This window comes from Aegilops tauschii, chromosome 5 (assembly GCF_002575655.3).
Source record: "Aegilops tauschii subsp. strangulata cultivar AL8/78 chromosome 5, Aet v6.0, whole genome shotgun sequence".
Classification (NCBI taxonomy): Eukaryota; Viridiplantae; Streptophyta; class Magnoliopsida; order Poales; family Poaceae; genus Aegilops; species Aegilops tauschii.
In genome coordinates this window covers 569,537,767-569,553,669 of record NC_053039.3, presented here as the reverse complement: position 1 = coordinate 569,553,669, position 15,903 = coordinate 569,537,767, and the positions used below count along the sequence as shown (strand labels likewise).

General features: G+C 43.8%; 1 protein-coding gene across 1 annotated transcript; it reads right to left on the bottom strand.

The window, feature by feature from the left end:
* Positions 1-10,805: 10,805 nt before the first annotated feature.
* LOC109739714 (phenylacetaldehyde reductase) lies at positions 10,806-14,873 on the bottom strand. The gene is made up of 6 exons (XM_020298775.4): positions 14,583-14,873; positions 13,846-14,015; positions 13,479-13,667; positions 12,436-12,598; positions 11,638-11,827; positions 10,806-11,431 (listed from the first exon to the last, which is right to left on the bottom strand). The coding sequence occupies exons 1-6, from the start codon at positions 14,701-14,703 to the stop codon at positions 11,272-11,274; spliced, it is 993 nt and encodes a 330-aa protein (XP_020154364.1). The 5' UTR covers positions 14,704-14,873; the 3' UTR covers positions 10,806-11,271.
* Positions 14,874-15,903: the final 1,030 nt, after the last annotated feature.

The window sequence follows — 15,903 nt, the reverse complement described above, 5'->3', positions numbered from 1 at the left end:
GGATACCGTAGGAGTGCTTTGGGTGTGCCAAATGTCACAACATAACTGGGTGACTATAAAGGTGCACTACGGGTATCTCCGAAAGTGTCTGTTGGGTTGGCACGGATCGAGACTGGGATTTGTCACTCCGTGTGACGGAGAGGTATCTCTGGGCCCACTCGGTAATGCATCATCATAATGAGCTCAATGTGACTAAGGCGTTAGTCACGGGATCATGCATTGCGGTACGAGTAAAGAGACTTACCGGTAACGAGATTGAACAAGGTATTGGGATACCGACGATCGAATCTCGGGCAAGTAACATACCGATTGACAAAGGGAATTGCATACGGATTGATTGAATCCTCGACACCGTGGTTCATCCGATGAGATCATCGTGGAACATGTGGGAGCCAACATGGGTATCCAGATCCCGCTGTTGGTTATTGACCGGAGAGGCGTCTCGGTCATGTCTGCATGTCTCCCGAACCCGTAGGGTCTACACACTTAAGGTTCGGTGACGCTAGGGTTGTAGAGATATATGTATGCGGAAACCCGAAAGTTGTTAGGAGTCCCAGATGAGATCCCGAACGTCACGAGAGGCTCCGGAATGGTCCGGAGGTGAAGAATTATATATAGGAAGTCAAGTTTCGGCCACCGGGAAAGTTTCGGGGGTTACCGGTATTGTACCGGGACCACCGGAAGGGTCCCGGGGGTCCACCGGGTGGGGCCACCTATCCCGGAGGGCCCCGTGGGCTGAAAGTGGAAGGGAACCAGCCCTTAGTGGGCTGGGGCTCCCCCCTTGGGCCTCCCCCATGCGCCTAGGGTTGGGAACCCTAGGGGGGCTTGCCCCTTGCCTTGGGGGGCAAGGCACCCCTTCCCCCCCTTTGGCCGCCGCCCCCCCTTGGAGATCCCATCTCCCTGGGCCGGCGCCCCCCCAGGGGGCCTATATAAAGGGGGGAGGGAGGGCAACAACCTACAGCCTTGGGCGCCTCCCTCCTCCCCTGCAACACCTCTCTCTCTCTCGCAGAAGCTCGGCGAAGCCCTGCCGGAGACCCGCTACATCCACCACCACGCCGTCGTGCTGCTGGATCTCCACCAACCTCTCCTTCCCCCTTGCTGGATCAAGAAGGAGGAGACGTCGCTGCACCGTACGTGTGTTGAACGCGGAGGTGCCGTCCGTTCGGCACTCGGTCATCGGTGATTTGGATCACGGCGAGTACGACTCCGTCATCCACGTTCATTGGAACGCTTCCACTCGCGATCTACAAGGGTATGTAGATGCACTCCTTTCCCCTCGTTGCTAGTAGACTCCATAGATGCATCTTGGTGACCATAGGAAAATTTTAAAATTATGCTACGATTCCCAACATTCCTGTGGCTGCAAGAATTTGTTGTCCAGTGATTAACTTGATGAAGCATCCATCAAGACCTATAAATGGTCTGCAACCATTAAGGAAACCTTCCTTTGAAGCTGCTAAACAATAGAACATATACTTGAATCTAGGAGTAGGTGATGGGTTCTCTGGATCTTCAAATGTTGTTACTATACACCTGCTACATGGGTTTGTGTCAAGAACTGCTTGAAGATAATCCCTGAGCCTCAAGTACTGCTGCTTGTGGTCACCTTGAACTACATCAACAGCCTTCCTCCTTGCCCTATATGCCACACTTCTTGATACATCCACTGAAAACTTAGTCTTGGTCTTCTTAATTAATGCATCCACAGGAGATCTAATGTCTTCTCTCAATGCTGCCTCTACTGACCTTGACATCCACTTAGTAGTAACCTTTGTGGACTCTGCACATGCTCCACAAGTGTGCAACATATCACACTTCTTGATGCAGAATGTTTTTTCATGAGCTAACTTAGAGGCACATATATAAAAATCACATCCCTGGGCGGCTCTCTCTGAGCACCAAACAATAATCCTATCTGGGGCATTTCTGTGGTATTGAAAATTTCTCAAAGTCCTAATGTGAAAATCCCTAAGTGCATCTCTGAACTCATACACAGTGGTGAAGCACAAGCCCTTACAGAACTATTCTACTGCTCCTTGAAGTTTGTGATCATATCATATCCTGTCTTTCAACTTCTTATTCCTTCTCTTCCTACCACTTGGTAGTTTATAGGACCCTTCAGGCTCATCTTCTTCATCATTGATGCCATAATCACCAGGGAAACATTTTTCATCTGCTTCAGGGAACCAATCTGCTTTCTCCATTTTCTCAACCTCATGGTGGGATCTACTAGTTGGACCAGGTTTTCTCACTACCTTCAGTTTCTGTACCACTGCTGTATCTTGTTTTGCAGCTTCATCTTCAGAGGAATACTCTGACTGAAAATCCACATTGTTCCCATCTGAACCTGAATTTGCAGCTTCATCATCAGAAACAAATTCAGACACATCAGTGTCACCTTCAAAATGGTTAAGGTCAGCCTCTCTCTGCACCATGCTTTTCTTCAGCTCTTCCTTTCTGTCCATGCTTATATCCACCACCTTAGTGCAACTTTGTTGAGTGTTAATGCAATGTTCAGCAAAATAACTATCTCCGTTTTCATGATTTTCATCTGCATTACATTCCTCAAGAGCTCCCACTACTCTTATGTTCAGAAACATTTCATTATGAGAGTGTGCCAACATCTGCTGCACATCATCTTCACAGCATATTTTATCTAAACCTTCTAATCCTTTCTCCTCATCAAATACATAGTACATATAATCATCAGCCACAAAGCCCTCACTCCCAATAAGAGAAAGCATTGTCAAATATGATATGTCTGACTGGTATAAATTTCGAACCACAGATACTCTGGCATTGAAATGGAACCAAATTGACCACTTTGGGTCGTCAATTCTGAAAATTATAAAATGAAATACCTTTATTAACTGAAAACAGGATAACTGGACCTAACTAGGCACAATATTGAGTTTCTGTCAAACTGCTTTTTTCAGTTTCTTACACAACAAAGTATGCACAATACTAACAATTTCCAAGGTCACCATAACTGAATCTAACCATGCAAAAAACTAGCCTAATTTACTGATTCTCTGAATCTCTGAATTTCACAACCATGCAAAAAACTATGTCGTACCTGCCGCCGCCCGCAGACGAGGAAGCTTCCGCCGACCTTGAGCTCTGCTTCTTGTCGTCGACGGTGGTCGCGCCGGCGCCGACCAATCCAACCTCTGCTGCGCGCCGCCAGCGGAAGGATTAGATTCGGACTGAGAAGGCTGCTGCGCCGCGCTGCCGCCCGGAGGTATGCCTGAATCGCCGCCGGAGTTTGCATCCACAGCCGCCATGGCTGGCGACGGCTAGGGCTAGGGAGGAGCTCGGGGGAGAGTGAGAGAGCTGGTGGGGACGAGCGGCCCGGTCGGCCAGGTTATGACCTGGTCCCGACCAGGTGCGACCGACGAGCGGCTCTAACGGCCCCGCGCGCGCCGTTAGCCGTTAGGCGGGCCGCCCGCCTGGCAAGTGGGCCACTCACGTCAGAATCGCTGTTAAAACGGTCAAAACCACCATTCAGTCAACCTGATAGTTTTTAGTCACGTTTTTATGTTTATTTTGTAGTTTTCGGCCACTTTTAAAAGTGGTAGTTATGTGGGACGCAAACCCCTAAACTGATAGTTTTTTGTCAAACACTCGGTAAATCCAGATGTGAACTTAAAATGTAGTGGTTTTTGCAATTCACTCAGGACAAAGAGGCGGGCAAACGTTTGCCTGCCCGCTTCTGCTACATCACGAATCATGCACGAAATCTGGACATGTAGGTCACTAGGATAAAATAAAGCATGCGAATATGATCACAAAAAAATTGAGAACATGAGGAAATTAACATCCATTTCAAACTGCCACTACTCCGTTTGAATCGTCAAGAGAAAAAGCTATTCGAATCGATGCTTATGTTTCAAGCCGCCGACACCCTCCCACGAGCCAAGTAGCTGGCCAGCGTCGCCGCCAGCTCGTCGCCGACCGGCTCAGCTCCGAACAGGCGGCGGCACCTCCAAGCCTCCTCCGCCGAGATTTTTCCCTGCTCTTGGAGCTCTCCGAGCTTTCGCATCAGCCCCTCCGTCTCGGGGTCACGGCGGTGCTTCGCCACCCGCAGGCGACGCCGGCGTTCCTCCCACGACACCTCGACCTCGCGACGGTCGGCCAACGCGGCGCCCGTCGCGACCAAGAAGATGACGATGAGCATCACGGGACCAACGTCGTCCTCGCCGTAGCCGCCGAGGTTCCCGGCCACCGCCTCGGCGAGCAGCGCGAAGCAAGCCCAGACGACGCACGCGTTCCAGACCGCCCTGAAGCCCCCCAGGACGCGGCGGCAGACGAGCTGGTCGACGTCCGTGGTGTCCACGAGGCGGATGGCGTCGGCGAGGTACGTCTGGGCGCCGATGGCGGCCACGAGCCCACGACGGCCGGGGCCTCGCCCTTGGCGCACGCGGAGCCGGCGTACACGGCGTCGCCGGGCCACTTGGCCACCGGGAACTAGTCGCCCGTGATCGCGGACTGGTCGACCATGATGGTCGTTGCCGCCTGCGACTCCTCGACCGGCAGCAGCCTCGCGTCCACCGGAACGATGTCGCCGGACATGATCCAGATGACGTCCCCCGGCACGACCGCCGCCTTGTCCTGCACCGACCACGCGCCGTCCCTCAGCAGCCAGCAGTCCCGCCCGGAGGGCGCGAGGCGGGCGGCGAGTGCGGCCGCGGCGGATTTACCGGCGCTGCTCCTCTCCGCGAGGCCGACGACGTGGTCGGCGACGAGCAGCGCGATGAGAGCGGCGCCGAAGGCCCCGTTCCCGCCTCCCCTGGCGAGTCCAATGGCCATGGCGACCGCCGCGGCGGCCTCCACCGCCAGCGGCAGGAGCTTCAAGAGCCTGCTCTGTTTCTTGGGCTCCAGCTCGTTGGCTCCCCAGACACGGAGGCGGGGGGCGGCGGCGACGGCGGAGGTCAGGCCCCATGGCCAGGTCCCGAGCGTGACAGACAACTCCTCCATCGGGAGCTTCAGCCACTTCAAGTCGAAGGCGTGGTCGTCGTCTTCAGCTGCTCCTCTCCCTTGCGAGGCCACACCGGGGGCGGGATGGCTCGGCGTCGCCGTCGTCCAGGTGCACTGTTTCCCGTGGTTGGCCATGGCGACGACGGAGGAGGGCGATCGATGAGCTTGGCGGGTTACTTCCGGTGGATCTGATAGATATATGTAGACACGAAGATGGCAAGCGAAAATATAAAATAGAACAGCTGCACCCCGGCCCTCTCTATCTAGCCATCCATTCTGCGCATCGCGATTCGTGCAAACACATTTCTCTTTTTTGTTTCTCTCACATAAAACATATTTTGAAGTTCAAACCTTTACAGCGTAGCAAAGTTTTCTATCTAGAATCTAGGATAAATCTTTCGGATTTTTTTGTCAAATATAAATATACAAAAAATGATTTTTTAATCTAAAAAATCATTTTTTGTATATTTATGTTTGACAAAAAATTCTGAAAGATTTATCCTAGATTCTAGATGGAAAGCTTTGCCACGCTGCAAAGGTTTGAACTTCAAGACATCTTTTATGTGAGAGAAACAAAAAAGAGAAATTTTCATATGGAAAGTTAGTTGTGTTGCACAGATTTTAAAGCAATATTGGACAGCCAGGATACCAGGGCCGGGGTGCAGCTGTTCTAAAAATCCACGTCCAGATGGCAAGAAACAAAGACGCGGCAATGCATTCCAAAACCACTCGCTTTTATTTACGCAGAAGGAAAGTTTTTTAATTTCCATGTGTGTATTTATGCCTCAATATTTTGATTTCTTACTCCTTGCAAAGTTGCAAGTGCAAAGTTCAGCCTCTATTCGGTTGCAAGAATTCAATTGATCGGCGAAATTGAAGTTCAGCCTCCAATATAATTCAGCTCTGAAATGGGAATGTGCTATGATTTCAATTTTCTTTGCTTGTTAAAACATGGGAATATCTATTTCACATTCGTTTGAAAAACAAATTGAACTCAATCAAATTCCGCAGCCAACAAAAAACATGACAGTCATATGTGTATGAAACCAACAAATTCACCTTGACCCTGAAAAAAGTCAGCATCACTTGAAATTTTCAACGCATTAATTCTGAGGATAAAAATGAGCGATAAAATAAAATCCGGGCTAACATGCATATAATTACAATAGTACATCAAGTTCTAATAGTGCATGAGGTGCGCACTGTTTCCCGTGGTTGGCGGCCATGGCGATGACGGAGGGGGGCGATCGAGTGAGAGTTGGCGGCGGGTTGCTTCTGGTGGATCTGATATATGTACACAAGAAGATGGCAAGAAACAAAGATGCGGACCTATTCCACAACCACTCGCTTTTACTTACACACCAGGAAAGTTTTTTATTTCCATGTGTGATTGTTGGGAGCAACTATGGCTCAGGTGCCCGAAAAGTTTATCCGTTTCAGTAACTTTCATCTGGACCGTTGATTTACACCCAACGAACAACACAAAAGCTACTTGTCCTGTCCTGGGTTTATTGAAAACTCACGCCGACTATATCTCGCATTAAGCGAGATGGTAGGATGTCTCGCTGAAGTGTCTACAACAATCAGGTCGGGCCATTCGTGCACAGTTAACCTGGAAGATGGCCAGAGCTACTAGCCACTGCGCCCGAGTCTTGTACGCAATAAGTACTAGGCGCAACTTACTTGAGGCAAATCGAGCTGGTATTTCCATTGGCTTGATGGTTTTTTTTTTCATTTTCACGGGTTTTTCTTCATTTGTTCTGTTTTACTGGGTTTTTTCCTTTAATTTTCTTTGGTTTTCATTATTTCTATTCACGGTTCTCATTGTTTTTCCTTCCTTTTTTTCTTTATTTTACTTCGGTTTTGTACGCCTTTTTTCTTGTTTTTCATTCTTTTTTCTTGTTTTCTCTCGGGTTTCACTGATTTTCTTTACACATGTTCGGTATATATCTAATATAATTTTTTAATACACATTTAACATTTTTCAAATTCTTGATTAACATTTTTCAAATACCAAACTAACATTTTTTAATGCATGGTTAACATTTTTATATACACATTTAATATCTTTTCAAATGCTTTAATTCAAATACAAGTTTAACATTTTTTGAATACATGGTCAATATTTTTTCTATACACATTTAACAAATCATGACAAAAACTTGTACACAATTTGCATATAAATGACACTGTTTTATAATATGCAAAGAAATAAGCATATAATGCGTATTGCATACTATATTCTAGTTGCGTGCATAACATACAACAAAATAAAAGAAATAAAATCTAATATAAAAAATGAATTAGTGACATTGGTATTACCTTTACAGAAGAAGAAAACGAAAACAGATCCTAAAACATTTAAGAAAAAACTTGCACACAATTTGCACAAAAAATGCGCTTTTTATAATATATAAGAATAAACATATAATAGTAAATTTTTTGCCTTCTAGTATAATTTATACACCTATTTACTTGCATGTACACACACACACACACACGCACCAAAACCATACATAAAGAAAATTAAAACCTACTAAAAACTAAAAAAATAAAAAAGGTGCGAAATCATCAGGCATCTGAAATTATTTATAATGCTAATCGATTTTTTCCTAGGGCCGGCACTTGCCATTGCATGCAACGTGATATCCTATTTTTACTTAGCAATCCAATTCATGTCAACCTGTCCCATACCTAGGTGTATGTGATAGTGTATGGCATACTAAATGTAGAAAAATAGGTAGGGAACCTATCGTACCATATATAATAGTGGAGTTTTCATAAAACTATAGTTTTGTAGGAATGAATGAATTAGTGCCATTTATATTAACCTTAAAGAAGAAATGGAATGAAAAAGAAATGAAGAAAAAAGTTGCACACGATTTGTACAGAAATTGCATTTTTATATAAATGCAAGATTAAATATATAATAGTGTATGTTTTGCACTCTAGGGCAATTTACACTCATATTGTACAATATTTACATGTATACTTACACACACACACACACACACACACACACACACACACACACACACACACACCCAACATCATTTACCCACATAGAAAACTGATTAAAAATGAAAAATAAAAAACAAACACACATAGAAAGGAAAGAAAATGAGAAAACAGGAAAAACATTAGGCGACTATCAAATAATAAAACAAAAACAAAAACATAAATAAAAATAAAAATGAAATTGACTGTAAGGATGAATAAATTCACGGCATTGGTATTACCCTAAATAAGAAAGAAAATGAAGAAAAAAATTAAGCAGAAAAAATCCTTGCACAGAGAATACACAAAACTTGCGGTGATCCATAACAATCATATAATATTAAAAGTTTTATATATGCCACAATTATATTCACTCTTCGAACAACAAAATAACAACATACGCGATTAATCATCTCTCTATACTAGCTTGAACTAATTGCATCTCCCTAATTTCTCTCTCACTCTCTTTCATGAACACACGCGCATACAAAATGGACATGCAGGCTCACGCATCCGCCCCTTTTTTAGAAGACGCATCTTTTTTTTTGCATCTATTGAGAAGACGCATCTGCCTATCTTTTTTTTAGGTGAACCAGGGATTTTATTCAACGTTTAGTGCCGAAGCAATACAAGCAATGTCTGGTAGCCACAAGCAGCCTATCTAATCGATCACCTGGACAGTAGGCCGGTCTTTACTGTGCAACATTCCTGTTTCTTTCATTCCCCTTACTAGATCAAAGAGGGCATATTTGGGGTTTGAAGATGCCTGGACCTTACCACCTTATTCTAATAGCCCGCATCAATGCCTCTGCCCAGAACATAGGAGCCCCCTAAGTATAAACAGGTCTTCCCCACTGCTGCATAGAATCTGAGCTGGGTGGAATTGAAGTTCGGTTTCGATCAAGACACCCCTGCCTACTTACCTGAAAAAAACGACTAATGATCAACCGATCACAGAGGTCCTTTTCCAGCAACTTCAAATCAGAAAGCCCCGACTCCCATAAAGAATGCTTGCAGATCTTTCTTTTTATTACGATGACGATATGGACCTCATTACTGTCTCATTTTCTTATATTTATATAAGTTCTTTTTTTTGGATTCGACATAACAAGAACATAATCACGCTCTGTAGGATTTGAACCTACGACATTGGGTTTTGGAGACACGCGTTCTACCGAACTGAACTAAGAGCGCTTTCCGGGAGATAAAGCAGTAAAGAAAAGGATGATTTTTGTACCGCATGCATATAGAAAAATGAAACTCTGAATTTTGTCCAATTTGAATCGATCTCAATTGATCCCTCGTTACTGCCCATAGGAGAAGTAATAGGTAGGGATGACAGGATTTGAACCCCTGCCTTGTTTTCCACATCATAATTTATTCCTCCATCTATATACAACTTTCATGTCATTTCTTCTTTTTGGTTTCATATAATAAATGATATACATCTGAAACCCAACCTAACGTATAAAGAATGAATATTTATCGGTAATGCTCAGGAAGAAAGAAGGGGTCATCTTTTTGATTTTTATTCCACCCTCATGTACCCTTCTTTGCATTTTTTCTAAAGCCTGTTCAACCTCATATCACCTAGAACAAGTCATGGACTTCTTCAATGAAAGAAAGTCTCATGGAAACGTTTTCAACGAAATAAGAACCATACAAAATAGATTTCTTGATCTTTTTATTTAGGAAAACGGATTTTTTCGCAGTTTTATCTTTGTATTATGGAATGTTCGTTGTCTAGCTTTGCATACATCGCTACTTAATCGTTTAGTGGTTATCGATGAAATTACTTCGCCAGAGAGAAAATATTATGGAAGTTTATATATATATATATATATATATTATTGGTTGCTTTTGTTTATGTCCACCTAATCAATTCATATGTTTAGCCTAAAGTACATAACTTGTGTTCCTCCCTAGTTCTTGCAAAGCCACCTAATCAAGCCTCACCTCATTTGTAGTTATAACATGTTCAGCTGAAAGCAAACTCCAAATAAAATTGGTTACTATTAGTAACACATATACTTTTTTACCTTAGCTTAGTATAGGCCTAGCCACACCGTGGGCTGCTCTTGTCAAAGGACCAGCCGAGCCTTGTACATGGGCTGCTCTAGGCCTTAGGAAAAAAAACGACTAAAACTTAAAAGAAAATCAGGTGACTGAAGTACTTCACATTTGACTGAAAACAAATTGAATTCAATCAAATTTTGCAGCCAATAAAAACATGACAGTTATATGAACCAAATTCACCTTTGACCGGAAACAAATTCAGAACTGAAAATTTTCAACACAATTAATTCAGAGGATAAAAAATGAGCCATTAAATCCACGCTAACATGCACATACTTACAATAGTACATCAAGTTCTATGTAGTAACTATTAGTTCATTCCATGACATGAATTTATTGTTGTGAGCAATAGCAGTTCAATTTGTTCATCCCTTCACATGATTGTACTGACGCAATTGATGGTACTCATATGCAAACCTGCCAAACGGCCCGAATTTCGCCGGTCGGCCTAAAATTTAGTCTAGTGGAACCGTCAATAATGTTCTCATCATCCCAACATTAGGATGACCTAGGTGACCATGCCATATCTTGACTTATCGAGATTCCAGAAAATTAATTTGTATGCCAAACATGTACCTAGTTTAATGCATGTATAATACAATCCACAATATAGAGAAGCATTTACACTAAATTCCCTTGAAAAACTCTTTTGCTGAGTTACGAGTAGGTTTTCAACCTCACTCAGTTTATGAGTTTCAACATGAAAACCATTATAAATATTCTTAAAATTCAGCAAAGTACGGGTAGAATATAGATACATCCAGCAAAGATTATCATATAGTACCCATAGGGAGTGCAATTGTTGCTTGACTAGAACCAACAATTACTGCATCATGACCAACAATTGTCATGACACTTACACTACTCTTCTCAATAGTCTGGAAATACTGAATCTCCCTTAGACCCGGTTTCCACTTAACACATTTCCTTCTCAATTGGATTATTTTTAGAAGTTATCTATAGAGTATAGTATACATATAAACTCATGTAGAAATACACACTATATGTCACTAGAGAGTGAAGTCCACCAGCATGTCATCAACACTAAGTAGTGGGTCTTTCTATTTGCTAAGCGTGCTCCTGGCTGCCCACATTCTGAGGAACGTCTCGAGCCTCGAATCCATGAGAACACAACGGATCCATAGAGCCCAATATGCCTCCATTTATTTCAGGTGTACATAAACATCGTATGCATCCAGTGACGCCAAAGGAAAGAAGGTTTCATAGATGGCTTGACTCAGAAGTAACAAATCCTTTCTCTCTCAAGCTCTCGATAGTTTCCTTGAGGCTCGTCTCCAGGGGAATTAGCTCCATACCCAAACTTCTTATCTTGTCCTTCGATACCTGGTAGATAGGGACAAATGGTGCGTCATCTGCACACCTGCACAAAAAATGGAAAATAATGAGTCCTGTCACTACAGTGTCCATGAAGCCTCAACAAGAAATGGTGCAAATGAACAGCTTAAGCGCTCTACAGTGTCCATGAAGCCTCAATGTGAAACAAGTAACTAATATCCAACACTGCTGTTCTCAATTTGATTCCAAGGGATTTACTTGAGAAAGCACTTTGAAAGAATGTTAGCTTACTTGTCTGGCACTGGAAATTTGGGGTACATTTCGTGTATGATCTTGACAATCTCCGAGTGGTGAGCAACTCTTTCAACCATACAGTATCTTCCGTTTGCCGAAGGAACTTCATATGCAAGGATATGTGCCAGGGCAACATCTTTAACATTTATCCAGCCAAAGCTGAAATTGGGGTATGTAGAAGATGATCCTGCATGAAAATACCAAGGATTTTTTTGTCAAGAGTTCAAAGATGTCCCGGTAGAGTATACTTCTTTTGGCACAAAGAACTGTAGTTTTAAATATTTTTGAGGCATAAGCATCTATTTCATGCATGTTTCCCATCGGTCAACAAATATCCTCTCTGCTAGATGAAAATATATTCATGGCACTGAAGGTACCATATGCCAGACCCCCGTAGTGAACAATCAAACTTCCAATTAAACATCCATCTTATTGACATTTCTTATAAGATTCAGAACATTCGCCGTACATGTAACGTGGAGCTATAGGATGCACAAACAATTAGCTAGATAAACAATGAAGAGTAGAACCATTCCAATATGGCAATGTCTACAGTGCTTATGCCAGTGCCCAAAACACATATACACACATAAAAAGAAATGAAAGAAACATAATTCAACATCGCTTGGAATATCTTGAGCTTGTTTGCAGAAATTGTGCTAATGGCTTAACAGGGGTATTCCTCAAACAAATGACAAATGCAAAATGTGTGTAGGGCATAACAGAGCTCTACCTTACATAATTGCATAGAGCTAACCTATAAAAAAATAATTATGAAGCCACATACAGACATACCATTTATAAACTTCAATATTGCTTCTGCGCTAGTATTCAGTGTAGGCTGCAACAGGGGACCGATGACCATTGCTGGGTTTATTGTAACTATTTCAAATCCATTATCATTTGCGAACTTCCATGCAGCTTCCTCAGCAAGGGTCTTGGATAGCACATACCATTGCTGAAGCAGATGAACATTCAGGAGAACAGATGAGAATGCAAATGATGTACAGTCAAGTATGCATATTCAGGAGAACAAAAGGATGTGAAAGTAAAGTTTTGAAAGATTTGCATACAAAGTTATACGAGGCATCTAATTTCAAGTTAGGTAACAAATATCGAAAGAACTCTGTTAAAGCAGAAATTATGTCTAAGCTTATAGTCGATATGAGGAATGAAATGCATATCCCCACTGAAGAACGATGTGCTTATAATGATAAATGCAGGTGTCAGTTGTATAGTAATAGTAGCGGTATACTTATGATGACAAGTGCAGATGTCAGTCGTATGTTAATAGTAGTGAAGTGATTATATATGTATATGCCGGTTCAACATCTATGAGGCAAGTACTATGTTTATATTCAGCAGAATCTTAACTGAACAATGTGTAGATGCAGAGTTCTTCTGCAATTGTTGATTAGCAGCAGACAGAGACTGACTATTATAACATACTGGCATTAGTGTTGACTTAACCAGGTATGACACAAATAAAGATGGAACAAGATCAATTGACAGTTACTTTCCTATTCTTAAACTTCTCGTTATGGATTATGCATCGTTGGACTCAACCTACATCCTTGTGTGAAAACACAAAAACCAAGATCTTCAACAACAATGGTATCACCCTCTCATCCTAAGAAACTGTATTTCAGTAGAGGTGTATGTAAGTCATCTAGTACACTAATCAAGGGCATTTGAGTACAGGCAGAGTGATAGACATATAGAGCTGGATGTATTTATTAACATGACTTGCCACACCATATATGCAAATCAACCCAGAATTTTACCACTCCATATGTGAAAAACAAGCAGAGCTCTACCAGCACAGAAAGACATATTACCTCATTCTTTTCACAGACCTCTGCACTTGAAAACCATGTCTCATCAACTACTACATCAGGAGTTCTTGGCTTCCCATTGTAGGCAACCGCAGCCATGGACGATGTTATGATCACTCTCTTGATAGAGGCTTTCTTGCAGGAACGGAGAACATTGAGTGTTCCATTGACAGCTGGGTCAAGTAACTCAGCCTGCAAGGCAGTAAAGACACATAAGCATACAGAACAAACGTCCGGTGAAGCTGTTGTATTTACTAACTAAATATCATGAACAGTTTTAGCTGTTGAAAACATAAGCCCGCACACATGCATAAGGAACAAACACATGTTGTATGTAATTTTGCACAGTGACCATGATATATGTGCTAACCTTGGGATCCTTGACATTGTGATAAAAGGGAGAAGCCGTGTGGAAGACACAATCAGAACCGGCAATGGCCGCATCGAAAGAGCCTTCTTCCAATAAGCTTGCTTTGAACAAGTGCAGCCTGTCCTTGGCTCCATCCAGGGCCTGCAGGTGCAATGTTTTCTTGGGGTCGGCTGGAAGAAGGAACCGTCAGTTGAGTTAACACCGCACATGCATGTTTCATTAAAAAGAAAACATTCCAACGGCCAATCTATGTTGATTCTGAACTCCAACAATCTAAAAGATTTATTATAATGAAAAAAAAAATGACTGTCGCAGCAACACACTAGCAACACTATTATGGGAAATCAGTTGTGTAGTTTTAAATTCACAGGTCAGAATGGCTGCCCCTTGACTCTTACAGAATCTAGATTCAGATTTATAATACTAGTTGCAGAGGAGAGATGGCGTTGACTCCCCAGCACTCACTCACATCATGCTAACTAACTAATTCACTGGCACATACAAGTAGAGAGGGAGTGCAAACAGCTTCTTCTTCCTTGTGTACTATTTAGTTTCAATTTGAGAAGCTGAACAAAACCTAGTTCCCTACCCACTGAATCGATGAATCCCTGGCGGCCGCTTTGACCAAGCAAGAACCAACTGGACCTATAACCAAGCGATAATCATGGATCCACCACCTAGAGCAGGCGGGGAGAGCGAAAGGGAGGGGAGGGGGTGGGGTGGGGGGTCATGCTGACCGGTGTCCCTGACGGTGGCGCGGACGGTGTAGCCGCGGTGGAGGAGGAGCTTGACGAGCCAGGAGGCGATGTAGCCCGAGGCGCCGGTGACGCACACCACCTTCCCCATCCCGGAGCTCATCTCGCCGTGCTCTTTCCGGCGGCGGCGGCGGCGGCGGCGGCTGGGTATGGAGACTCGGAAGGGGAGGGTGGGTAGGTAGGACTGTGGAGTGGAGATCGGAAAGGGGGCCTACAAGTAAGTAGTGTCAGCCCCGTGAGGCGTCATCGCTTGCGCTTCCGTCTCGGCCCAGCCCTCACCCCGTCAGGATTCAAGTCCTGATACTCGCATTTATTTTTGAATTTATTTTAAAATTTTCGGCGATGCGTATTTAGTGGGAGGAGACGCTCTCATCAACGATAAGGTGCGTACAGTGACTTCATAAGTTTCAAGATGATATGCCGGCTCAGTCTTTTAGAGGTGCTCATAGGGGTAGGGTGTGCGTGTGTGCGTTCATAGGGGTGAGTGTATGCGTGTGTCTATGAGCGCTTACATCTGTACTGTATTAAAAAAACTCAAAAACCCGTTCGCTCCGTGTTCAATCGTAAAAGTGACCCAATTGGTACCACCGCCCACTTCCTTCCTAAACGTCTGGACCAACCGACGTTCCTCAAACCGAGACCATAACGGGCCGTGCTTGAGACGTGGCCTCCGATGATCAATTTAGAACAGGCTCTTACGCATTGTCGTTGTATTGTGTGCGTCAGTGTTGTACTTTGATTTGCTTCTACTCTGGTTGTGATGGGAGCAGATCTGTCTTTCTTTTTATTTACCATTTGCCTTCTATAAAGGTTAAGGCACGCATTTTGCGTCTCTCAAAAAGAACTCGAGACCATGTCTACAGACAATATGAGGAGTTGCGGACGTGTGTGTCCGGGAGTGCATAGGCAAGCCTCCACATTAGCTACAGCGAACCAACAACCACACTTGTAGCCACTTCGGCCAGAAGACAGTGGAAACAACGGCGTTCATCGGTCCCGGTCAAGGAGGAAGGCCGCTAGAGCTCACGCGTGTTGGGGCCTGAGCCGGGGCTCGCACGCGCGTGCTGGGTGACGGTGTAATACACCGAGGGTGGCCTCTCGGTGGGAAGCCTGGTGGCAAGCTTGCCTCCGGGCCTGGGTAGCCTGCAAGGGACCCGGTGTGTCTTGATTTTAGCTCAAGCTAGCCTTTTTAATTCTTTGGCTAGCCAAAATCTTGATTGAGCTTTGGTGGCCCATAGGGTGGCCAATATTGGCAAGAAACACTAACTCCCCAAAATCATCATAAAAACATACCCTCAAACCT